This window comes from Limanda limanda, chromosome 5 (genome assembly GCF_963576545.1).
Source record: "Limanda limanda chromosome 5, fLimLim1.1, whole genome shotgun sequence".
Lineage (NCBI taxonomy): Eukaryota > Metazoa > Chordata > Actinopteri > Pleuronectiformes > Pleuronectidae > Limanda > Limanda limanda.
The window spans coordinates 22754466-22781638 of NC_083640.1; the positions used below are offsets into that span (position 1 = coordinate 22754466).

Genomic DNA, 27173 nt, shown 5'->3' on the forward strand with positions numbered 1-27173 from the left:
GAGAGCTGATGGGAGCTTTGCACAGTTTGAGCGGAGCTTGAGTCTTTTAGTTTCTTTTTTTCAGGTGAGGCGTTGGCGTGAGGCCTTTGCAATTTCCCTCCAAAAGTAACTTCCTTATTTAGTTCCTCATTTCATAAAAATTTAATCAATGTCTAAATCCAGGGAAAGTGAATGCATCAATGTGTAATTGTGCTTTATGTGAAATACAAGTGGCTCAAACAATGCTTGTTCAATTCTCATTGAGTTTAAAATACAAAGAATACTGGTCAAAATGCTGTGGTGCACACTTCTCTCCACTGGGAGGCGCCATCATGACTTCTACTCTTCCGTGTTTAAAGTTGGGAAGGCGAGATCAATCCAGAGCAGGACACAATCTGATTGGCTGAACGGAACCAGTTGGTAGGGGGCGGGGCGTGAATTGAACCTGTCGACTGACAGTTTTATTGATGAAATAACAAACAGTCATAGCAGCCAGGTATATTCAAAATACACAATACAGACATGAAAATACACAAGTTGCAGTAGAACACCTTGAATACCACAGAATGAAATATTAAATAGATAAGGTGCAAAGGAAGTGGTGATAACTATGTTCATGATAATACAAATGTTCATACTACGTACTAATAATAATTTACAGTGTTACAAGAATAATAATCGTAATAATAATAACATATGTCTCTTTACTTTAACATAATATCTGGGTTCATTTTGGTTTTAACTACAGGAAGCAAAACAAAGATCTGAGCGTCACTCTCTCCCAACAGAGGCTCACTGGGTCATCACGTGAGTAGCAGCCTAATAACATGTCATCTGATAGCACACACTATATGTATATTATCTATGTATGTTTACATGTATGTATATATATCTACATGCTCTTATATAGTTTGTATATATCATGATGCTAGTCATAAATACATATCTGCTTTATTAATACATCATTGCTACTGTATTATTACTGCTATTACTATTGTTATAATATGATGCTTTAACATTATTATTATTATTAGTTTATATATCTATCTATCTATCTTCACATTGTTTATACAGTGTTTAGAAGATATTGTTTGTTCATTTGACTTCAATAGAGCATAAAATAATAAGATACTTATTAAACACTTGTTGGATCCACTTTATATTGGGTCATTTAAAACAAACTGTATAAATGAGTGAGTACGGATGCAAACCCTTTAAAAAATGTCTCTAATGAATAGTTTTTTTTCTATTGTGTGTATTTGTACTTTTAGTTATGTTTCAGAACATTTTGTTTCTTGGTCACATGACTGAATCGTGTCTCTGCGTCACAGTCCTTCCCGGAAGTCAGCAGCTTCAGGCAGATGGTGGCGGCCTCGTCAGCCTCGGTGCAGGAAGAGGATGTTTGCTTCCAGCGGAGGAATAATACTACCAGCTGATTCCAGGTCTTTTTAACAGGTTTAACCCACAGTACAGTTTCTCTGCGGAGCTTCCTGGGCTCGTCCCCCCGGTTCCCTGCCCTGAAGCCCGGCTCGTGTGCGGCTGAAGAAGAGAACATGTCCCTGTTCCAGTCGGCTCTGGATTTCCTCGCCGGGCCCGGCTCGTCCGGAGGCGCCGGCCGGGACCAGAACGACTTCGTGGGACAAGTGGTGGAGCTCGGCGACCTGAAGCTGAGGATCCGGCGGGTGATCGCAGAAGGTGAGGCGGCGGAAAACCCTCCGATCGGGAATGTGGATAACGTCCTGCGCGGCTAGCTAACAAGGCTAGCCGCTAGCTAACGGGGGCTAGCCTCTTATCACTTGACAGGGAGAGACAGAACGTGAACAAATGCACAGAGCTGCGAAGTGAACACGACTCGATCCACTAGTTGATTGCTAGTTTGGTTTCGTGTGTTCAGATTGTGAAGGGGACGGACACACAACTTTAACTTTCACTTTGCAATGCTACGTTGTGGAGCTTTGAGTTAAGTCACGTACGCAAGGTTCGCATGTTCCTCTCATCTTCCCACTGACAACCTGTTGTGTGTCTGCTCGCTTCAAACCACATCCTCTTCCCTGGGAGCGAGACCCGCTGGTTTCTGGTGTAAAGATCATCATGACAAGGACAGACAGGAAGGTGTGCTGGGTTTTAAAAAAACAACTCCCATCAGCCATGACAGTTCACTGCTGTTGTTAGCAAAACACAGACAGTAAACAACACGAGCAGTCTGAGCATCTGCAGAACTTCGTTGGATTATTTTCTCGTGTGACATAGGCTCAGGGACAGTTCTCCTCCTCCTCCTCCTCCTCCTCCTCCTCCTCCTCCTCCTCCTCCTCCTCCTCCTGTTTTAAAGACAGGCAGATAATTCATTTAAATGATACCCAACCGGGAATTTCCTGAAAATAGACTCATGATCAACAACAGGTTTTTAATTGAAAGTGTTGGTCTTGGGACGGTCAGCATGGGGACAGTTGTGTTTAGCCCTACATGGCACTTTTAAAGTTTGAATTGCTGGAAAGTTAAACGCTTAAACGCATCTCGCTTGCAACAGGGTTTATTCATCACATATTATGCATAATATTCATGCGTAAGTACATCCCGAAGAATATAGATTGTTTATGGTACTGATGCTGATAGTGTCATTGGGGAATAACAAAAGTCTAATACTTATAAATCTGCTGATGAATTGGTAATCATTCCATAGATGACGTTACCAAAACCTCAGGGCAAAGAAATGTAATTGAGCCTTGGTATTTTAGAGTTGAGCCACAATCTTTATTTTAGAAGGAAAACACAAATACAGTCACGTATCGTCACCCTCTTAAACTAATGGTCAAAGTCATTTTTCAGGTTTTTAAGAAAGCACACAAAAATTAACAAATATATGATATTTATTAATAATTCACTCAAACAGGTTAAGACAATAGAGGACTATTGACATACTTATAACAATGTGTGTCACTTATGTAACCTGAGAGGAATAAATTACTTGGGCAAATTTTTGAACATGACTTAAGCAATTTTAAACCTTCAACTCTGTCAATAATAAAGCATAACTAACAAACTAAGTACACATTATGCTGCGGAGGCATGGGCTTCTCCTTACACTGCTCCACACAATGATCTCCTTGAGTTCTGGATGGTCTCTGATCACACCTTCAAAGGACTCATCACAGGATGGGTATAGTCTGGATCCATTATGACATCATCATCATCAGATATGTCCTCTCTTCAACATCGACATGAGTGTTTAAGGTATTGTCTGCTCCATCTGAAACAGTCTTGGCCTGGTACATTCTGCTTCATCTCTTCAACGACAGTCTCATTGTGATTTTCAGTGAATGAGGCCTGATCGGCGTCAGAATTGCCCCAAAAAATAGTTATTTTCTTTGAGAGAATTACTTTTTTAAAGCGTGCATAAGGCTTTTAACAATAGGATAGAGATAAGTGTGAAAGGAGGAGAGAGAGTAAACAATGCATTGTTTATTCTGTTCTGTAAAATCAAATTTCATATTAAAAACATAAATACAGATTACTGACCAATGGCAGTTGGTTTTATCGGCCAATTGATAAATCGTTTGAGCTCTAGTGTATGTTTATAGATTAATCTGTAGTGTAGCCACTATTTTCAGCAGCATTGGTTTAAAATGATGTGCCTGAGCCTGAATCTGAAATAGAAGCCTGTATTTGTGTAAACCCAAAGGTCAGGTTTCGATTCTTGACCTCAATGCAAAGTGGCAAGTTGGCAGGACAGTCCTGCTGCCATACTACACGACGTGGTTAGTAACTTAGCCGTAGTGGCTGGTGGAGCAAACGGTAAATGTTTAATGCAAATGTTAATTTAGGTTGGTGTCTATTGAGAAATACTAATTAAATCCAGGGTAACAACACATGATTGTGTAACAACATTACTGGTGAGCCCACTTTGGTTCAGGAGAAGAACTCACTCTTACAGCTTCGACAGCATAGTCAGGCCAGTATGTCAGAGTTGAACTCATCCATTGTGTGGCTTCAGTGGTTCAGCGAACAAACGTAAGATCGTAACATTTCTTCAACACAAACCTACAAAATAACAGAAACATATACATATTAAAAGGCAACTTAACTTACTGCAGCTAACTCATCTATTTGGGATATTTAACAGCTTTAAGACAAAGTGGACCGTTGTTACATCACTTCGGATTAGTCTTCACAACTCACTCATGGTGTTTTCAGGTAATTTACTTTGTGGACATGGAACAGATTTGTATTGCAGAAGTTGGCAGGATAATTTTTTTATATAAGAGAAGTATTGTCCCTTGGAAAAGAAAGCATCTCAGTTCACATTACTTGGAAATGGATCAGAAGGAGGTTGTTGTTCTGAGCCGTTCATGTTGTAAGTTGTCAGGCTCCACATTACATAGCTGAACAAACACGTTCACTTCCTTTTGTTGATGTTTCATGTCCTAAAACCTCTTTTCAAATGTCTGGAGGAGTTTTTGCCCCCCCCCCTTCATAGCAAACCTTTTGTTTAACCGGGAAGAAGAATGCATGGATTTCACACACAGTTTGACTTTGTTCCTAGCAGCGCTGCAGCGGTAACGAGACTCTCCTTCACAAACCCTCCCACTGAACGGCTTTTCAGCTTCTAAGTTATCAGCTCGCTCACCACGAAACCTACCCAGGATAACATTGTCTCTGTCAGAAGGCCGACTTGTGTGAGCTGCTTTTTGGCCCAAGTGTCATCCGAGTACATATGTCCTCACATCTTACCCAGTTTACCTGTATGTTTTCAGCTTTAACAAAACTTGAGTTTCACCTTTTTTTTGCCGGTGCGAGTGCATCCCTGTAAAGTAGGCACACTGAATTGTCTTACTCTTCAACAAAAATCTATCTACTTTGTTTTCTTGACAAGTACCTGGATTTGTGAAACAATGACACGCAACAGTCATCTGTCACATTTCATTCCTGACAAAAGCTCCAGTCTCGCAGGCTGTATAGGGCCTGGTCGGTTCTACATCCCCAAATTAAATGATTACTGATTTGTTTGCATACATTTCTGAGGATAAACGATTAACTGATGTTTCTGCACCGATTCCAATCTAATCAACGGTATAATCACAGTGCTGTGGTTGCAATCATCCGCTATGGCAGAGGTTCAAGAAAACCCATAAGACTTTTTAACCAAAGCAGATGGCAAAACTCAAGATCATTTTACACAAAACCTTTGCCTTGTTCAAACTCCTGTCCTGGTGTTTGAAACGTTTCTTTGTTGTGTTCTGTCACCAAGATCTTTGGTGAGGGGGAAAATACAAAGACTCCCTTTACACAAGTGATGGTTGTTATCATGGTACTGAGCAAAGTTTCACAGACTCAGTAGTCTTCAGGTTAGAGGATGGAACCTTTAGATAGCACATGGTTTTAAGGTACAATGATATATCTGACTAGTTATTCCTTTTATTTAAGCGTTGTCGTGTCCCCTTTTGAGCAGGTGAAACAGCAGACAACAAGGGTCTCTTTATTCCGAGCTGGCCTGGATATGCTGTTCTTAATGTTATATTACACATTGATTCCGCCCTAGCAACCTTGAACAACGTGGTGTATGATAAAGAGGCTTTTTATCATTTCTATTGGAATGGCCTGGTAAATGGAGCAGAGGAAATTGAGCTTTTCAGGTTTCATTCCTTTGCACAGAGCAGAGTGAGACATATGATCACCACAAGGACGGGTGCATCAGTGGTGTGTCTCAGTGGGTTGAATGCTGACTTGAATGCTTTGTTATGACAGATTGTCGGGTAGAATATTAATTGTTAATTATTAAACAATTAACACCCAGTGGTTGTCTCTAAAATATTGTGATATTGGTCTCAACCTCACGATATAAAGATGAACCTATTTTATGTATTTTGTTAACTTGTGCTCTTACATTATCCAAACAGTTTCCAACAAAGTTCAAACCCAGAAAAATCCCCAATTTTATTCATGGATTCATTTTGGTCGGCTTTGAATTGCTATATATCCACTATACACTCGGCTTTGCCGTCTCTTCTATAGCTTCTGGGGCAAAGGAGTCAAAGGAAAAACACACCACTAGCAGTTTGTCAGCTGCTATATTTTCCTTGCAATTGCTTTTTGCTGCATAACATGAATAAATATTTGTCCTCCTCCGTGAGCATGAGTCTGACTCGTGTCACGTAGATTTTAATCGGCAACTGCAGTAAAGACAACAACTCCCATGATCCCGCTCTGCTTCACAAATCATCAAACGTTGTTATTGTTTTGATTTAGAAAGCCCTAGTAGACAAAGTTACACAATGTACATCTAAGTGTCTTAAAATAATGTTGTTTTGTACAGAAAGATAACATTTCATTGAATTAAATCTAGGGCAAAAGTTAAAAATGCAATTAAACCAGTTTGGTTCTTTCAAGTTAAAGACATGTATGTGGGCATGAGGTTACTGGTTGGAATCTTGGCCAAGCTCAAAAGTCCAGACTGGCTAAATACAAGTTACTGCTCCCTTACCTTTGTAAATAATGCGCTGGGGTCTTGAGTTTCTTCATTATGGTTTTCAGAGAGTTTCACTCAAGTTAGGCTGGTAGTTGATTTACTCATCACTATGGTAACCCTGCCATGTCCTTGTTTGGAGTGAAAGCCTATTATTGAACACCAGCACACAAACTTCTTGTCCACCAGTCTAAGTGACTTAGGTCTAGAATTTGTGTTACTCTCTATTCTTTTATGTCTGACATATTCCATCACTAAAGTTTATCTCTAAATGATTTCCTCCATAAATTCCCTTGTAATTGGGCATTGAGGGCAGTGTGGTCCAGTTCCTGTGAATGACTGATCTTACCAGCACTTGGCACGTGAACACCAGTTCAGGTTTCAACCACACCCCCAGTGAAAAGTGAATATTCAGCAAGGCTTAGTACTGGCCTGAAGTTTAGAGGTGTGAGCCTGTGGCAGAGATACTCTGATTGTCATGTGGTGTTTTTGAGCAAGGCACCTAATCTCCAATTCCTATCATGTGGCTGCACAGTGGCCAACAGTAAGGAAGGTTATAGATGGTGTTGTATCAGTGTGTAGTCGGGGAAAGTATTAATTTAGACAGGGAATGTTGCACTTGGCAGCTTCGAGGCTGGAATCAGGCTGATGCAGATCTCTGTTCTACAGTAAAAGTAAATTAATTCAGTTTCCTGTGGAATGGGATGAACTCTGTCAGTCAATCAAATGTGCAAGATAAAACACTGGACATTAATTCACGACAATAGCTATTATAGACTGTATTACAACACATCCTGCTATCACATCGTTTCTTCAATACACTGTATATTGGCTGATGACTATGTTCCATTTTAAGAGCTTAAGGGTCGCACGTAGTATCTGTGTAAATGTAAACAATGTTAATTACACTCTGCTCTCTCACCTTTTCTCAGGTGGATTCGCCTTCGTGTATGAAGCCCAGGACATGAGCAGTGGTAAAGACTACGCTCTCAAGGTAAGATAACATTTTACCCACACAGCAATTAAATGTCTATGAATGATGCACTGAATCATAAACATTAGCTCCGTCAACAATGACTCTACAATAAACACCTAAAATATAAAGTTAATATTACATCAACTTTGTCAGTGTGATGTGATCAGTGTGTTGATGGAGTAGGTAATGCCTTTACTACCCTAGATTGTATGTGATGATGGAACGACATTTCTCCACTTCCTCAGTAAAAAGTATTCATCTTTGTATGTATACGTCTGTGGTTACTACACACAGTTGAGTCCATAAGTATCGGGACATTGACACGATTGGCCCGTGTGTTTTCTTTTCTTTCAGAGGCTGTTGTCAAACGAGGAGGAGAAGAGCAAGGAAATCATACAGGAAGTCTGCTTCATGGTATCCATTATCATTTTCAAGCAGCTGTGAAGGAAACTTAGTTTTTTTTTAAGATTGCAAACCAGCATTCCAGGTTCAATACACAGGCAGGTAAAATGTGACAAAGTTCAACTCTAACCCATGGCTGTGTGGCGCAGTGTGCTGTCAACAATACTGTTTATTGGCAACAATTCACAATGCCAACATGCGTAATTGAGGAAGTAATATATACTTAGTGTTAAACTTCATAATAAACACTAAGCTTGTCATTTCTGAATCTTGTTTTGAAAAGAATTGGCGAGCATGAGGAAACACGAATGACTCATCCCATTGTATTTCATCAAACTGCTGGGGTGTCTCTTGCTCTCTTGTGCAATGATTGCTTCGGCCGTGCTCATTGTGGAGACGCATGCTTTCTGGGTAAATGAAACACAATGTTCCTGGATGCATTGCAACATTAGTGTTTGCAGAGCTTCACTATTTGCACAGCGTTTGATGTCTTGAATGCTGATAAGACAGAAAAATAAGCAGTGAATACTTCCTGTCAACAAACTACAACAACTGTCTGACTGCACGGCTTCACCAGCAAGCTACAGAAAGGTTTTAGCCTAGAACTGCTTATTCAGAGGCTATACAACAAAGTGCCTAGTGAACAGAACAGAGATTTCTCCCTAAATCAGTTGCCACAATTTATCAGTCAATTTGCTTGCGATTTCTGTTCGAGTATCTGAAATTAATGACCTATATATACACTAGTACTTTGTATATTAGTACTAACAATAGTAGTAGGTGTGTTTATCCTGTATGTTCCTTGACCTGTTTGCCCCATAGAAAAAGTTGTCAGGTCATCCCAACACGGTTCAGTTCTGCTCTGCTGCCTCCATCAGCAAAGAGGAGTCAGACACTGGACAGGCCGAGTTCCTCATCCTCACTGAGCTGTGCAAAGGTACACACACTCACACACACACTCACTTTTAGAGACACATTTCTCAATATTTGTTTCTTTGCTACCTCTTTCTGTTTTATTACTTCACTTCTGAATCAGTGCTTACTCATCCATCAGACTAAAGAGCCGTAAATCTGACGTGTCACTTCAGCTTCCTAGTAACTGACTGAAATTCATTTGTGAAGAAACCGCTTCCTGTCTGTAACCTTTCCACTTCCTGGTTTGCTTCCTTCCTCTCTTTTCCTTTTCGTTCAGCAGTTTTCCAGCTTTAGAAGCAAACAACACCTCTTTGCCTACACCAGAACATTTTCTAATAATCCTATTCAAACATTTATCTGATGTGAAAAGCACCTTTTGATTTCATTTACCTATTTTATTGCGTGATCCAATGCTTCCCCTCTGATTGGCGATGAAATGTTCTCTTTAAATTCATTAGACATCTTGCAATCAACGTACAAAACAAAATGCATTTGGGTTCGAGCAAGTGTTACTTTCACTGACGTTTTTTCATTCATGTGCTTCTCTCCGTTCTGCCTCAGGTCAGCTGGTGGACTTTATAAAGCGAGTAGAGGAGAGGGCGCTCCTGTCATGTGACACGGTGCTGAAAGTCTTCTACCAGACGTGCCGCGGCGTGCAGCACATGCACAAACAGAAACCTCCAATCATCCACAGAGACCTCAAGGTTTGTCTGTCCTTGGTGAACGAGGAAGCATCCATAATATGCATTCCTTCAAAACTATTTGATTCAATTAAACAACTCAGCCTCAAGTCGTATTGCATTGATAGATACTGCAATTAAAAGCCTGGTTGTTGATTATTCATTTGTTTGGTGTGTTGCAGATTGAGAACCTCTTGATTAGTAACCAGGGCACCATCAAGCTTTGTGACTTTGGCAGCGCCACCACAGTGTCACACTACCCCGACTACAGCTGGTCGGCACAGAAGAGGTCCATGGTGGAGGATGAGGTGCACACACACTTCTGTTATTTCCCTATTTCCATTAACATTGGAATAATATAGTAGTTGCTTCCATCTCTGAGACAAAACAGAGTAAATGCGTAAATATTTCACACCACACGAATGTTTTGGATGAAGCGGTAAATGTTAGAAGAACAGTCAGTTTTCTTTTCATTTTATAATTCTATAATTTCACTAATAAAATATATTCCTCATTTGAATGAAAAACAAGATAGTGGTCAGTCAGTTCCGAAGTCAGTGGATCAGTGGCCGACACTGACCTCATGTTATTGGACAGGAACCAGAAACCTTTAATCGAATGAACAGCTGGAGGTTCAGGAAGCACTGATCAATCAGGTTAATTATATTAATACAAAAGCCACACACACTCACACAGAGACACACACACATCAAAGCCTAGCCACAGATGACCTCAGTGTGCACAACCCCAGAGATGTGAATTTGATAACATGGAGGTCCATCAGGCGCCTATTTGCAGGCTACAAACAAGATGTAGCAAGAAATGGATTTTGATGGTAGAATCTTTTTAGTGACACTGTGTTTTCCAAAAGTTCTGGATAAGGTTCCAAAGCATTTCCTTTATTTGTAGCAGAGGTTTATTGCGGTACCCCACAGAGGACTTCATTTTGTTTTTCCCATTTGCATGTAGATCACAAGGAACACAACTCCAGCGTATCGAACACCTGAGATGATTGATCTCTACTCCAACTTCCCCATCAATGAGAAACAGGACATCTGGGTCAGAACTCTTTTTTTTTCCCCTTCTTTCTAATGTGTTGAAATCTGCTTCCATAGAGATCAATAGTGGTAATCCAAGATAAAACCATCAGAGTTTGTGATTCAGGTGATGATTTAGCCATGTTATTAAAACGAAAAACAACATTTGTGATCATCAACAGACCAAAATGTGTTTTCTTCTCGAGTCTGTTTCCTTTAGAGTTAAGAAAGACAACAACTTTTTAAACGATGTTCAGTAAACAAATTGTGTGTTTTTATCAGAGAGTTGTTTTTTTCCATCTGTTTTGTGTTATTTGCTGTTTTTTTATTATTTCTTTTATTTTGCTTCAGCTCATAATGAAATGGCCGGGTCATTTATATATTGTCTGTATCCTTTCTGCCTTTCCACCACAGGCCCTCGGATGCATCCTCTACCTGTTGTGTTTTAAGCAGCACCCGTTCGAGGAGGGGGCCAAGCTGCAAATCGTCAACGGGAAATACGCCATTCCTCAGAATGACGTGAAGTACACTGTGTATCACAACCTCATACGTACGTGTACTGTCTCTCTCTCTCTCTCTCTGCCTGCCTGCATGTACTAGTTTATTCCTGCCACTCTATTTATCCATCCATCCCTCTATCTGCAACGGCTTCAATTTACTTGTCACCTTTACTCGTCTGTTTTGGATGGCACATCTAAAGTTGGTGTAGAAATATTGGATAGAAACGCTGGGTTAATTAAACTAGGTTAATTAACTTAAAAAAGCTCCATCTATTGTTTGGTAGAAATCTGTCTATTTCATGCAAAGAATGACACATGAAAATCTAAATAAAAAGTAATATTTTGTTTGTTCACTGTGATGGCACACATGTGATTAACAAAAAAATGTATACCCAATACTTTGTATGATTTTCATGAATTATCATATTATTGTAATATCCACAAACTTTTAAAAATGACCTACCTGACGGTGCAGCCATCATCCTCATATCTCCTCATAAGTATTATCTTCCTTGATTTGAACATTTCTTCCTCCCTTCCTTCAACGCTCACCCATCTCCTCCTCCTCTTCCTCCTCTTCCTCTCCAGGTTCCATGTTGAAGGTGAACCCAGAGGAGCGTCTGTCCATTACAGAGTTGGTCAACCAGCTCCAGGAGATCGCAGCAGCACGCAACGTCAACCCAAAGTCGCCCATCACAGAGGTAGGTGTGAGCAGGGCTGCCTGTTGTAAACAATACGACAGTGTTTCTGTCATATTCGCTGGACAGATATTAGATTTTGAGAAAATAGAAATGCATTAAGTGAGCTGGATTTTGGTTCTGAGTGTTAAATTCATCCGCTCTTCAAACCAAGAGACAATTGAAAAGGATCTAGATCAGAACAGCACCTCCTATGGAATTAGGGGAGTTTATTGTTTATAAGTGTATTTCACTTTTATGAGTAAACAGGTTGATTTGCTGAGCCACAGTCACATCCTCAGTGTCTGCCAGCCTGTTTAAGAGAATATCAACAGGGTGACTGCACAGCTTCTTCCGCCGTGTGTGTGTGTGTGTAAGTGTGTGTGTGTGTAAGCGTGCACACACACTCGTACGCGCTCAAATTGCTGATGTGTTTACACTTGCTAAGCTTCACATATCTCACACACACACACACACATCGCAGCAGGCACAAAGGAGGCTGTCTTCTCTCTTCCCGACTGACCTGGTCCTAATGAGTCCAGAGAACCAGAGCGGACACAGAGGTGTGAACTTAAATAAACCCCAATCGATACCAACATTTCCTCAGTGCAGCAGAACTGTGGCTGTAAAGACAGAAATACCTTTTCTCATTTACCACCCACACTAGTTAATTCAGCACAATCAGATTTAAGATTTTAACCTCGGTTTTGGAGCCGAGCATAGAAGGGAGAAGCCAAAACTGACTTAACAGCCACGGCTTCTAATGATTCCTACTGCAAATCCACAAATCCTGGTACTTATCAGCAAATCCTCCACCACATTTGTTGTTTATATAAAGCTGATTTCAATGTCAAAATCTCCACGTTTACACCGACTCTAATTTCCTCTGGCAACTTTCTGGTCTGCAATATAAGTGATATATGGATCCGTCAGTGTAGGTTTACCGAGCTAATTTCTATTAGAATTAAAAGTGAGAATATTTGAGCTCTTTCACTTCGTGGGAACAAATTAGGAAACTGATGCACAGAATTCTTCTATATCCTGATATCTTACTAATTAGCATCCTGATAAGGCTTGTAAACGTGTGCAGCGCGGAGCGGATCGCTGATCTGATTAGGATTAAGACGGGGTTTCCCTGCTGGACATAAGAAGATTAGAATCCTACTTCTCCTCCTCTTCTCTCTGCTGCTTCTCGGCTCGGACATATGGAGAGACAGACGGGATGGAGCAGGGAGGAGGAAACTAGTGAAGGAAGGGAGCTACGATGGAAGTGAAATTCTAAAAGGGAAATACTGTAGACATCCTGGAGAGGAACAGAAGCTCTGGAGAATTATTTTATTCAGAGTGTCACAAATTACTTTTATGATGCATCTACTTTTTGTAATTCTTTTGAATTGGTGATGTCACGTTCTGGGATGTCACGTTCTGGGACAGAAACCACACCTGTCGCTTGACACTCTGGATTTTTTGTTCCTCTATATGTGGACCATTATTTATTTTTTTTATCAAGCAGAGTTTTTATTCTTTGCTGGGATGTCTACGCTGTAATATGATATTTTAAAAATCGGTTGCTGCTCCTCCATCTTAGACAAAAATCTTAAATCCTCAGTTTTTTGCCAATTTAGTGGTCAAATTGTCGACCCATCTGTTACTATGTTGAGTACGTACTACTGTTGGCGTCCAGTGTCTGACGGCTATGAATGTCTGCAGCTGCTGGAGCAGAACGGAGGTTTTGGCAACAACGGAGCTCAGCCGCCAATGCAGATCCACAACGTCCACAACAATGCAGGTAAGGCTGGTTTTCATTTATGTTTGGACGACAGTGTAGCACTCTCTGTGGGTTTGGTGTTTTTTTTAAGAGAGGTTGTTTGTTTGTGTGTGTTTTTTTCTGCCTATTTTCTTTGAATGTGTTCAAATTTTTGTATGTAGAGGGTTGAACTGAAATGTCTCCCACAGCAGAGCATTGGAGTTGTAGAATTTTTTCATCCTTTGCACAAGTGGAACAGAACAAGTCGTTATCTGAAGTGACCTGGAATAAATCGATCATTCTGCACTGACACTAACAAAATAACTACAACTTTGCAGCTATTTTACAAGGATTTCAACAAGAGACTTACTGTCATGAAACCTCTCTTTTTAAAACCCATGTTAACGACCCATATCATTGAAAATCCAGCATGGCAATAAGTAATCTGTTTAGTTCCCCTATGACCACCTGACTGCTGACACACACACACACAACACTTCCTGTCTATTCAACGCCCTGTGAGGAAACCTAAAGTTTCCCCCCTGGGGGCAAAGGGGTCGTCATGTTCATCAGTCTGTACATCAGTTTGTTTTTGTTACGATGACCTTTGGTATGTCTGAAGCAGACTGACGCAAAGTACACAAACCCCACAAAACATCCATTTTCAGTTTTTTGATGGTTCAACTCTGTATATTAAAAGCAGGAGCTGAATGTTCCAGGTGAAAAAACATTTTCTGTTAATGAGTAATAGGCTCATTATTTCCTATCTGTAAACCGACAGTCGTGTAGGCCGTGTAATATACATTAAGAGGATTTCTGCTCTGTCAGTCAACCATCTGTCGAAGGGCAGAAAGCGTTTGCTCTTTCCTCTCAGAGCTGCTCCCGTCCTCCTGCTCCTACGTCCAGACCTGGGCAATAAATGATCATGAGTCATGTCCCTGCTCTTCAATCCAGACTTCTGAGAACTCATTGGTTGACAAAATTAAAATATTTAAGTTTTTTTCCCCCCCAATGCAAAGATTGCATCAGTATCTTTGTTTTCATTGTGGGTTTAACCGTTTCAGTGATTCAGCTGTGACAAAGTATACAAATGTATGATATTTAGACTTTGCTCTTCTTCCTCCCACGATGTCTGAAGGCATTTATGATCCTGATCAGTCAGCCAGTGGCCTTTTTGATATCTTAAGGGGAGGAACCGAGCGCTTCCTGACCAACATAAAGGACACCTCCTCTAAGGTCATCCAATCAGTAGCCAGGTAAGATGCTCTAACCTGCTTACCATGAGTATCATGGTTGTATTACACATTTCATTTAAGTCCACAGATCAGATGATTTTTTCCAAACATGCCGTATGGAATGGAAAGTGTGGAGTTTACTGAACATTCACTACAGCTTCTTAATTTTTTTCACTGGCTAATTTCACACACAAGTCTATGTATTAGTTAATTAACCCTTTTAATTCCACCATCACGTTCGTAGTCCTGTAAGAAAATTTTAATCCGGCCATCCATCAAATGGCATAACTATATATGGTGATTGGTTTATCATTATCATCAACCTGAAGTATAGAAATGCTGTTGATTAATCTGAATCATTCATAATCATACCTCCCCTGCCTCAGATTTACCTTTTAAAAGGAACATTTTGCTACTAGGCTGTTGGACACGTTCCCTTTCAGTCAAAGTATAGGATATCATGCCCTGTGTATCCAGACCATAGATTGCCCATAAAGATGGATGATATGACAGCTCTACAGAAGTGAAGCTAAATCCTCTTGATCAACCCCTGGTGGCTGGTTGCACTATCGGTCATGAACCCCACAGGCGACATTATTGCAGATGGAATATGCCTATACAAACTAAAAAGCCAAATAACAAATGTGTTCTGTTATTTTTTTGGTAAAATCATTTTAATTAGTTATTTAATGCTATAAAAAAAATAGGGTGAAATGTCTTGATTGACAGCCGAGACTGACTCGTGATTGGTTGAGAGCACGTATCAGTGGGACCTCAATACATCACAAATCACTGCTGTGAAGACTCTGGCTTCAAGTTGCCCAGCGGTGCCATCAGTATCCGGAAAACTTTAGCTTCACTTCTGTACAACAGGACGAGGTGGAGATGCATCAACCATGTTTATTCACAGTCTATGTTCCAGACTGAATACACAACGGTACGCAGAGATAATCAGGCTACTGGTAGCACCATGATCTTCCTTCATGGTGTCTTCAGTTGGACACACAGGATGTGACATCCCATACTTCCTCTTCTTCAGGGAACAGAGGTTTTAGTCGTAACAACTTGTTCGTAGTAGTGATTCTGCCTAAAAACCTTATGACGAACCACTGCGAGGATATGTCGGTGGATGGTGGGAGTTTTAGTCTCTTAGATTTATTGACCAATGGCTGCCTGTGTATTAAAGGGTTGAGAAGATGAAGCAAAGTGTTCCTTTTATAGCCCCTCTATGTTTCATTTGGTTATATTCTCTCATGGGTTTGTTCCATTTGTTTGGTCGTTTTGTTTATTTTTGTTGTTTCTTTTCTCTGTCCCAATCCCTCATGGTCCCAATATGTGTCCATCATCTAGCAACCCCAGGTAAATATGGGTCAGTGAAGTGCAGCGACTCAGGCGTTGCTCTGTGTGTTCCACCGTTTGTGTTTCATTTAGACAAAAAACCACAACAACAAACAAACAACCTATCACCCATTTTTTATTTTGCTGTGTCCTTCATCACAGCTTGCTGATCCTAACATCACACATTCAATAACTGAGTTGAATGAATGCAGGGCAAAGAAAAAGGACAGAGAAATGTTTTACCTTTAGCTGTCTGGTCTGAATGAGTGAGTGAGTGAATGAATGGTAGAGTAAAGGTTGTAATGTTGCTCCACTGCTTACTAAATCACCATTCCAGCAACATGAATGTCTTTGTCTGTGTGTAATAACACCATAGAGATACAATATTAGCGTAACCAACGTAGATAGAGGAGTTTTTGTGCTTGGCCTCCAGTTTGTTTGTCTCTACCAAATTTGAATTAACAGTAGAAATCATGCTGCATTGTTTTTGCTGCTGTCATTGTTTGATCTCGTATGATTTGGTTTTGTTGTCAAATCCAGCGTAACCTAATTTCTACTGTAATTAACTTCTAATAAGACTTAACATGATGGAGCTTCTCCTGAGTCTAATCCCATGAGGCGTTAAGCAGCTGCCGGATGCATGAGGAAATATAAAATGAGGACTGTCTTGATCTAATTTTGTGTATTTGCCGCCTTCATCTGAATCAGTTGAAATGTGGTGTTGTGTGTCAGGCAGCCTCTTTGCAGACATGTCCAATCACTCATTACCCAGGGTCATGTTAGGATACAGTAATTCAAAGCTTTAGTGTGTTTAATGGCTGTGTCTGTGCCGGCCTTAGTCAAACTGTTTGATTTCCCTTCTTAGTTCTAGTATAGGTTTGTGTTTTGTTCTCCCTCCTGTGTTGTGAACCGACTCGCTTCATAATAAGTGCGCTTATATGTTCTCTTACAGCTATGCCAAAGGAGACCTGGATATTTCTTACATCACATCTAGAATAGCAGGTAGGATTCTTACCTTCCATGAAACATACTACAGAACAATCCGGTGCCAAGAGCTTGAATGAAAGGGATGTGAACGTGTTGGATCCCGATCCCGCTGCAGCTGAGAAGCACCTGCTCAGAATAATAATAATCATGATCATAGTAATAATAACAATAATCATATTATGGTACAATAAAGACATCAGACTCCCCGTTTAAAGTCGGCAGGGAGTTCAGTGATTCGCTGTTTCTATGGTACAATGACGCCCAATGGGATTCGCTGTCGAATGAGGTCCAAAAATCTTTAAAGTTGCGCTCATTTGTTTAATTGACGGAGTTCTCGAGTCTGGTCTCATGTACAGCTGACTTCTCCTGCAGTGACTGTAACTGCTAGTTGACTTGGGCATAGTATTTTATTGACAAATTGTTTTATACCTTACTGTGTATATATATATGCCTATTTATTTCATTCCTATTTATTCAATGTATTAACTTTTAATGTATCAACTTTTTTATTGTACCCTCGGCACCATTGTAAATGAGGGTCTCATCCCTCAATGTGTCTTCCGAGGCTTAAATAAAATATTCAATCAATGTGATTTACAATCTTTTTGGGATTAAGAAATAATGATGGGATGTAACAGTTACACATTCTTCTCGTGCTTGTGTGTGTGTCTTTGTGCAGTCATGTCCTTCCCAGCTGAGGGGGTGGAGTCGGCAATAAAGAACAACATTGAGGACGTCCGTCTGTTCCTAGATTCACGTCACGCTGGTCACTACGCTGTCTACAACCTCTCCAAGCGATCCTACAGGCCGTCACGATTCCACAACAGGGTATGACGTGTGTGTGTGTGTGTGTGCGCGTGTGTGCACCTCTTTAGTGTGTCTAGAACCAAACTCACTTGTCCCAAATCCTCACTGTGAATGAGTGGTTTGCTTACACTGAATCAAACAGTAGAGGAGGGTCTTCTGAGGAGGGTAACTTATTCAGTGGTTTATCTTTCTTTGTTCACGTAGGTCTCAGAGTGTAACTGGCAGGTGCGTCGTGCCCCCAACCTCCGCAGTCTCTACAGTGTGTGTAAAAACATGCATCTCTGGCTCAAACAGGACCAGAGGAACATCTGCATAGTACACTGTCTGGTACGTAACCTTCCAAAGCGACTGATCGATGGCTGCGTCCTCCCTCTCGTAAGGAGAAGGACAAACTCTGCAACGTCTCTGATTGTGACCTTCTCCTCTGTCTGTAGGACGGCAGGGCAGCGTCCGCAGTGGCAGTTTGCTCCTTCCTGTGTTTCTGTCGTCTCTTCACCACAGCTGAGGCAGCCGTCTACATGTTCTCAATGAAGAGATGCCCTCCTGGCATAGCACCTTCTCACAAGAGGTAGGAACAGAACATAAAATATATCCGTGTTTTACGAAAAAACATCCAATACATGAGCCTCGTCTTGCTTTTGGTTGTTGCAGGTATATCGAGTATATGTGTGACATGATGGCAGAGGAGCCCATCATCCCCCACAGCAAGCCCATCACGATCCGCTCCATCGTCATGACGCCGATGCCGCTGTTCAACAAGCAGCGCAACGGGTGCAGGCCGTTCTGCGAAGTCTACGTTGGAGACGAGAGGGTCCTCACCACGTCACAGGAATACGACAAGATGAGGTCAGATAACGCCGACAACAGGACGCCTGACAAACTCACATACATGGAGAAGGAATGTGCCTAAAACTTTTGCTCTTATCTCTTTTCAGGGATTTTAAGATGGAGGATGGGAGAGCGGAGATTCCACTCAATGTGTCAGTCCAAGGAGATGTACTGGTGGTGATCTATCATGCAAGATCTACGCTCGGAGGGCGTCTGCAGGCCAAGGCACACACACACACACACACACACACACACACACACACACACACACACACACACACACCCACACCCATACACACAAGCTTGAATGGAAATGAATCCACAACCAGAGACATAGCAGCTCAGCATTGTTGCATGCATTGTATATCACATTTTGAATTCCAGTCTGTTGTGTTTCAGATGGCATCCATGAAAATGTTTCAGATCCAGTTCCACACAGGCTTTGTGCCCAGAAATGCGACCAATGTCAAGTTTAACAAGTGAGTACACAGCCCTGATCCAGGGAAACAACGTCACTGCTCCACACTTCATACTTCCTTCTTGGCACCATAATCTTTTCTAATAAGACTGGTGGCCGACTCTTCTGTTGTAGAGGTCTAACCACGATTCTTAACGTTTACATCAACATCAGTAGTAAGAAGTACTGCTCTTATCAAGCTTGTAATGTGGTCTCTCTGTTCACTTATGTCTCATCTTCTTGTTCCTCCTGTCAGGTACGACTTGGACGCCTGTGACATCCAGGAGAAGTACCCGGACTTGTTCCAGGTGAACTTAGACATTGACATGGAACCCAGGGACAGACCCAGCGCTAAGAGCCCACCGTGGGAGAGCTTCCAAACCAAGGGCCTCAACCCCAAAATCCTCTTCTCCTCTCGCGACGAACAGCAAGAGATCCTCAGCAAATTCGGTAGGTGACATATTTGATCCATTGCTCAAGCCATTTTAGGGGGAAAGTTATTTAACAGTTCTTCCAACTCACTTCTAAACATGAACTTTATATTAAACCTTATTCACTGTAGGTAAACCAGAGCTGCCTCGTCTGCCAGGCTCCTCAGCATTTTATGATTCAGAGGCGTCTCAGCCGGTGCAGATTCCAGAGGACCCCAGTGCAACAGACCCAGAACCAGAACCAGAATCTCCTGGGAGCACAGATACCAACGCTAACAACTTCTTCCAGACACTGGATTGGGAAGGTACCTTCTTGTGTTCTCGTAAAGCTCCACTTCCCTTTAACATTCTTTAGTATTCTGGTTAATATCCTGCTGTCTAACCAGGAGAGAGAAAGAGAGAGAGAGAGAGCTGGTCCCCCCCCTCTCTGAATGATTCCAAAGAAAAAAACATTCCTTTAAGTTGTCCATCATTTCTTGTATGTGTAGATGTGAGCGGCCCCCAGGACGCCTCAGACAGTCAAGCAGGGGGATCCATGAACGATCTGGAGGACATGAGTGATCAGTCAGAGGGAGAGTCCTACTCCTACTCTGCCCCCGGGGGGGAGCCGCTGTCACGTGACCCCAGCGAGCCACTATTTGATGCTGACTTTGAGGTGAGGAAGTCTTGCATGGCTGATTATAACATGCCAGTAATACAGTGAGGCGTTCTTTTCTTCCTCCATCACTTTACTGATTTCTAACTCTTCCTTGTGTCCCTAGACTCCTCCCCCTTCCGCCCAGGAAGCTCCTGTCGGTGGCACAGCGGATCTCTTGGGTCTCAACTCTGACCCCGAGCCTCCCTCCTCCTCTGCTCCTCAACAAGGAGTCCAGGGAGGAATGAAAGCTGCATCCAGCAACAGCGACCTCCTCACCGATCTGTTTGCACCCCCTGCTGGTCAGACTGGAGCAGGGCAGGAAGACTTGTTCTTCAGTGAGTCCACACCAGACTCAAAACGTAAGGCTCCAGGCTTAATAGGTGATTATTGCACTGTTGTAAAAAGCTTCCAGTTGTCTTGAATGTGTTTTCACCCCCCCACTCCATGTCTGTGTTGCAGCCACGGGCGACCTGTTCGACCCGTTTGGGATGGGGTCCGGCTCCGGTGTCGGCTCCAGCGTGGGCTCGTCTCGGCAGGCCTCCGGACCCGACCTGTTTGGAGACTTGTTGGGTTCTGATAGTTCAGCCACCAGCGGGTTCAGCTCAGGTCACAGTAACCCCACTCCAGCTTCCAACACCAGCCTCTTCAACCTCAGTAAGTTCCACATCACTCAGCATTAGATCTGTCTCAACTGTCCAATGTTCTTCTGACGCCTCATCATATCTCAGTGTCTGTGACCAAGAGATATGATGATCGTCTACATCTTAAAACAACAGCTTCTTAATAAGGTTGATGGTTCGACGTGTGGAACAGGGAGAATGTTTCCTCTTTCACTCCCTCTCCTCAGCCTCAATGTCTTTTCTTGCTTCATTTAACTTTGGTGAATGGGTACGATCTCCTGTGAGAAGAGCAGAACTGACTGAAAGCCACACCTTCAAGCATCAAGAATCATATCCAGCAAGTAACGCTGAGCAGTAGATCAGTTAAAAAGACTTAAAGGTCAATAAAAAACAGGGTTTATCTTGAATATTAAGCAGGAAACTTTTGAAATATCAACAATTCCAAACAGAGTTTGGTGGATTTGTTACAGCAGCAGTTCTTCTCTTTCAGGAAGAAGCCGTGGATCATGGCCTAATCAATGTCTAATCGTAACATCTTAAAGAATCAGAATCAGAATCTGTGACACTTTGGTCCTTTGTGTCTTCACAGATAAGCTTGTAAATGATGCCCCAAAGATGACATCATCCGCCAGCCAGCCGGACCTGCTGGGCGGGTGGGACAGCTGGGCAGCCGGCACCAGCACTGGCATGAGTAGCACCAGCAGCAAACCCAGCTACACCAGTACAGGTAGGTGGAGGAACATTGTGTAGCTGATGGTTTACTGATCCCTATAAGTCTTCAGTGTTACCTAGAAAACCTCACCAGTTCTAACTCACTTGTTGTCCCTCCTCCTGTAGCTGCTAGTGGCCCGTCCATGTCAAAGGCCAAGTCTCAGACCTTTGACCCCTTTGCCGACCTCGGAAACCTGGGTTCCAATTTACCAGGTAAGTTCTCCTGCTCAGGTATTCAGTGAGCAGACTTCCAGCAAGTGAAAGTGTACCGTTGTTAACTAACTATCCTTCCTCCATGTTTCAGGACCTTCTTTTGGCACGAAGGCTCCTCCCTCCTCCTCTGCTTCCTCCTCCTCCACCAAGGCTCAAGGGCAGCCCTGGCAGTCCGGTAGAGCCGCCGCTGCAGCCCAGGGCAAACCGTGGACTTCGGGATCCGTACCCAAAGCATCCTCGGCTTCTCAGCCTGCAGCCGCGCATCCCACCAAGCCTAACTACAACCTCAGCTTCTCTAGTGTCATCGGCGGGAGAGATGAGCGAGGCGTGCGTGGGCCAGGATTCGGTACGAAACGCTGCGTAGAGGGGAAGTGATTTGATGCTGGAGTTGTGGATCGTGCAGGAAGCGTAGATATAACCACTTGAAAAAATAAAGAGATTCGATGCTGCAGCTCTGACATCATCTCATTCATTTTTCAAAGTTATCACAGAAACTTAGGATATTGTTTTTCAATTTTCTCAACAAATGCCTCAACTTGTGTAACAAAGTCTGCGTGCATCTTTTTATTCAAACACAATTTCCTGTCCGACTCCTCATTTCTCTGTGCCGTGTTGTGAACGCAGGCCCCAAGCCGAAGGTAAAGCGGGACGATTTCGAGGACCTGCTGTCGACTCAGGGTTTTGCCTCTAAGCTTGATAAGAATGGACCGAGGACCATCGCGGAAATGAGAAGACAGGAGATTACAAAAGACATGGATCCACTCAAACTGCAGGTAACAAACTGAAAGCATGTGTGGGGGAGGTGGTATACACACGCTGCTCGAAACACACTCCTGAGGAAACGCAGATATGATGCAGTCACTTGTGACAGGAAGTGGATCAGTTTGATTTTTTAGATAACAATACATCTTGATCTTGAAGGAAATACCTCATCTGACTTCTGCTGCTCTCCAACTGCAGAGTAGACGGTTACTTGCCAGAAGGCTGATTAGAGAGGCCGACATGGCAGCTTTGCTCGTCTTCCTAGTGCTGGACAATGTTTGCACTTGCTAAATAAAATTAACGTTTGTTTAATTGTCACGCTGCAGATCTTGGACTGGATCGAAGGGAAGGAGCGGAACATCCGCGCGCTGCTGTCCACGCTGCACACGGTGCTGTGGGAGGGAGAAACCCGCTGGAGGCCTGTGAGCATGGCCGACCTGCTGACCCCGGACCACGTGAAGAAGTACTACAGAAAGGCTGTGCTGATTGTCCATCCAGATAAGGTACAGTGTTAACATGCATTCAGCCAGGTCAGGAACAACAGACTCTGATTTGAGGATTCACACGTACCCCCCCCCCTCCTCTCTCCGCAGGCGACCGACCAGCCCTATGAACACTACGCTAAGATGATCTTCATGGAACTGAACGACGCCTGGTCAGAGTTTGAGAACCAGGGATCCAAAGCACTCTTCTAAAAGCCTGGTCTGGATCCCAGCTCGACTGGACTGGATTCGGCCTAACCAGACAAGGGGTTGGACCGGGCCAGATAAGACAGGACTGAGCCCACATTGGGCCTTAGGGGGCAAAGAGCCTCTGAGAGGTGTCCTCTCTACCATTCCCTTCACTCCCTTATTCCTTCTTTATGTTCTTCTGTTCCTACAGTCAAGGAAAAAAGACCTTTTGTTTCATGCCTGGCTGTAGTTAAAAAAAAAAAGGAAATTCCTCACTGGTTATTAAAGTGCCAGTTAAATGTTGTGATTGTTCTTAAACTCACTGCCTACCTGTACGACTGCCTGAGTGGTGCTGCGACGGAAGGAGGACCGGGTGACAATCACACCGAGAAGACACAGTGGGAAAGAAATAGGAAAATAGGACTTTTGAAACTTCGCAGATGATTATAAACACAGTGGTATTCCGATTAAATCAAAAATAAGATTTATTTATCCCTCACTAATAAAATGCTGGTAATTTTGGCTGTGGCTTGTAGGTTTGTCATCTGTGCAGACAACCAGTAGTTTATTTTACTGGTCAAAAAAAAAAAAGGACGTTTTCCAAAACATGATTTAAACATTTTTGAAGCTCAAAAAGTAAGAAACATTGGTGTTGAATCTGGGAGCGTAGCGGCCTCAGCTAGCGACGGACAGAGAACAGTCCTGAACTCTTACTGCAGAAGATCTGTGGATGAAACACGTCAAAACTTTGAAAGTTCTTCTGCTGAACCTTTTGAAACATATCCTCTCCAGAAGGACGAGTCGATTGCCTGCTGAACACTACTTGTGCTGCTTGTACCATTGAAGTTATTGCTACACACACAAACACACACAGACACACACAGCTCAGACTGATGTGAGAACCTGCATCCTGAACTCCCGACGACGGAGCTGCTCTTGTTTCGGAGCCCCATATAAACCCAAGTGGGCCGTGTGTTGTTTTTTGAAGTGCTCTTTGAATTCCACCCACTCGGGCTACACCGTGTAGCGCCGCGACTGCATGCTCTCCCAACGACAGGGGGTGGGCGTGTTTGATTTCCAAACCAGGGTAGTCCAAATGGGCGGTGGCTCTTTTTTTTTTTTTTTAATTGAAGTGCTCTTTTTCTTGTAGCAGAAACTGAGTCTACCTGCGTAATACTTGCTGAGGGGCCGACGTCTCTGCCTCCTCGGCGTATCTCTCACAGCTTGTCGCTTCTGAAGCATCTCCATCTTTATACCCCCCCCTCCCTCCTCTGTTCGTCTCAGTAAACCCGAACCTCGTTCAGTGGATGGTCAGTTTATAGTAGGAGATCGAAAAGAGAAGAGAGAACATGGTGATTTAATCTGGTTTTATTTTATTTTTTGCCGTGGGGGTTCCTGTTTTGAGGTTTTCTTGCTCGTTAATCATCACATTGATTGTAAATATAAAAACATCATCCATCAAGTGGCTTTGTTGAGATTGCAGCCTGTGTGCGTGTGTGAGTCTGTATGTGTGAGTGTGTGTTTCTGGAGCAGACAATGAAACCGATGTTACACACAATGCTTTTCTGTCACAATCTCTTCTTCACTAGCTTCATTTTTTCAGTCACGTTTGTTTTGTGTTTCTTTCCAACCTTTTTTTTTTTTTTTTTAATTGTTTTCACATTTTACCTCATGGACCAATCGAATCACCTGTTTTCCTATTTATTATTGTTTTGTTTTTTTGGGGAGTGTGGGGGTGTTATGAAGACATGTATTCATGCATATTAATGGCACAAGTAAAAGAAGAGAAAATCAGATAATATATAAGTGGAATGTGCTGAGTGCAAATAGGACAGTTGTTGGTTGATCACAGCCTCTTGTCGCTTGTTTCATTCCAAAGCATCTATTATGAATACGAATGTGCTTTTACAAATATATATATATCCTCTCTGTTGTTATGTGGTATGTGTTTTATCATTTTTTCTTTTTTGTTTCGTTATTTTCTGAAGTCGTTCCTTCTGTTTTTACTTTTTTGCTACAATTCCAACACGAGGGGCCAGTAAATCCTACGTAAGACGCTGGGAAAATAAAATTAAAAAAAATCAACTGATGCTTGAAATTCAGTTGAAACTCTTGACAGCGTGATCATCAGTATGAAGAGGGAGGCTTGTAAAACCATGTACTGGCAGTGTTTACTGAACCAAATTACATCATACTAATATGAATGTAGATTTCAATGCAAAAACAAATAAAACTCTTTTGATCTGAGTTGATTTTCATTGTCCTTATTGATCATTACCTTCCCTTGTCACTGGTTTGTCAGCAAGATTAACAGACTACTGAAACCTGGAAGGATTGGACGTGGGTTGAGAGAATTCAAATTTGTCTGGATCACGCATCCAGGAATTAGTTTGAACATTGACATGTTTGGACATTTTTACTAACTTTCAGGAAATAATTAATTTCTTTAATTTTTTTGATCAGGCAGATGTAAGGGACTGATGTGTGGTTTGGTGCAGCCTGATTTAGTTTGGTGGAGGTACGTGCTCAGAGTTATATACATTTATTGATTATATATTTATGAAGTAATTTCTGTTCTTTAGCCTCATTAGAATAATGTTTGTTACTCTCATTCCAGTTCTGGCTTTAATCATCTTCATGTCACATTTACTTTGATCAGTATGTATTCAATAAGTCTCAGCAATTCGATTTTTATTTATTTTAAACTAATAACCAAGCTGTTTTACTTGAGTGACGATTCTTGATTAACAATTGAATCAAAACCAAAGCACACCTTATTGGTTATTACCAGTGGTGGGAAGTAACAAAGTAGAAATACTTCGTTGCTGTACTTAAGTAGATTTTTCACGTATCTGTACTTTACTTGAGTATTTATTGTCCTGACGACTTTTTACTTTTACTCGCTACATTTGAGCACAAATATCTGTACTTTCTACTTCTCAAAACTGTCTCGTTACTTGAGCAGCGGAGGTTGGCGGAACGTGCACCTTTACGCACGGCGCACCTCTCTCTCGCTCTCTCGCTCTTGCAGGAGCTCGGTTCAGTCTTTATTATTAGGGCCCGAGCACTGACAGGCACTGACAGACGTGAGGCCCTATTGAAATTGTAAGGATTATTATTCAGGCAAATGAATTGTCTTTTTGAGGGCTTTTATTAGGTGACTTTACATGATTTTTTGAAGGTATTCCTTTTTCGATTCACATTCGTTTTCCCTTTCCTGCTTCGTGTCAACATCTGCACATAAATACATAACTCGAAGCAGCAAGTGGTTAACTTGTTTTAAAGAAAATATTGGAAGTAGTTGGTTTAAACAAATACTGTTGGCAAATAGACTATCATTGGTTGGCCGTGTCTACTTAGTCTTACACGTCCACGTAAACAAAACAAACAGATTTAAAACAAGTCAAGATGGAAAAACAAACAACACAACCAATTATATAAACAAACGCAAAAACAACTTTCAGCCAACCCAACCAAAAACTAACACTGTGTCGTGGACGACTGCATATTCACGCACACAATTTAGGTTTTTTAATGGACCTCGCCAAATGTGACCCTGGGTAATCAGGCCCAGTTTTCCACTCACTATAATGTCAATATAATTTTTGCAAAGATATTATATATCTATATATTGCCAATTCCAATCCTTAGTTGCCCTTTGTGCTGACTCAACACAACTTAGAAGCTGTTTAGTCTTTATATATGTATTGTACAAACTGGCTAATGTGTAAAGCTTCAAGCAGGGTTGTGTCTTCACTTTGTCGTCCCTACAGGCAAGAGACCCTACAGGTGTATTGTCACCCTGCTGGAAACCAATGCAAACACAAACGCCGGCCCATTCAGTGAAGATAGTCTAATGATAAATAAACAGGCTTACATGTAGATGTGTGGACAAGCTGGCGGGCAGGTAAACAGGCAGTTACAAAATACAGCCAATAGACACAAAAGGTTCATAAACTGACAAACCGACAAGGAGCTGCTGACAAAGGCAGCTGTAAAGACTGATTTGGGTGATGAGGGAGGTGGGATAAGGTGCGTGAGCGAGGACCGAAGCTGCGGAACAAGTGGAATTTTGGAAAGAAAAATGACAATTTAAAGAAAAG

At 42.1% G+C, this 27173-nt stretch overlaps 1 protein-coding gene across 3 annotated transcripts; it reads left to right on the top strand.

The window, feature by feature from the left end:
• The first annotated feature begins 1330 nt into the window (after positions 1–1330).
• Positions 1331–25317, top strand: gak (cyclin G associated kinase). Of its 3 annotated transcripts, XM_061070990.1 has the most exons (30): positions 1331–1674; positions 7372–7433; positions 7770–7829; positions 8640–8754; positions 9294–9436; positions 9595–9720; positions 10382–10471; positions 10864–10999; positions 11538–11650; positions 13337–13415; positions 14512–14629; positions 15959–15967; positions 16899–16948; positions 17613–17761; positions 17945–18067; positions 18175–18308; positions 18392–18586; positions 18676–18793; positions 18968–19047; positions 19282–19475; positions 19588–19761; positions 19945–20111; positions 20218–20452; positions 20553–20747; positions 21303–21440; positions 21551–21637; positions 21729–21983; positions 22262–22410; positions 22726–22902; positions 22993–25317. In XM_061070990.1, exons 1-30 carry the CDS (start codon positions 1533–1535, stop codon positions 23092–23094), a joined length of 3915 nt encoding a protein of 1304 aa, XP_060926973.1. In that variant the 5' UTR covers positions 1331–1532; the 3' UTR covers positions 23095–25317. The 3 variants fall into 3 exon arrangements, with proteins under 3 accessions (XP_060926973.1, XP_060926972.1, XP_060926974.1); XM_061070989.1 differs by lacking the exon at positions 15959–15967 and having other exon boundaries at positions 20218–20473; XM_061070991.1 differs by lacking the exon at positions 15959–15967.
• Positions 25318–27173: the final 1856 nt, after the last annotated feature.

Bases quoted from the DNA above. Each gene is read 5' to 3' on its own strand.
- gak (XM_061070989.1), top strand. From the start codon at position 1,533: ATGTCCCTGTTCCAGTCGGCTCTGGATTTCCTCGCCGGGCCCGGCTCG. The intron at 7,830-8,639 runs GTATCCATTATC...TTTGCCCCATAG, and splicing joins TACAGGAAGTCTGCTTCATG to AAAAAGTTGTCAGGTCATCC. The intron at 11,651-13,336 runs GTAGGTGTGAGC...GAATGTCTGCAG, and splicing joins CAAAGTCGCCCATCACAGAG to CTGCTGGAGCAGAACGGAGG.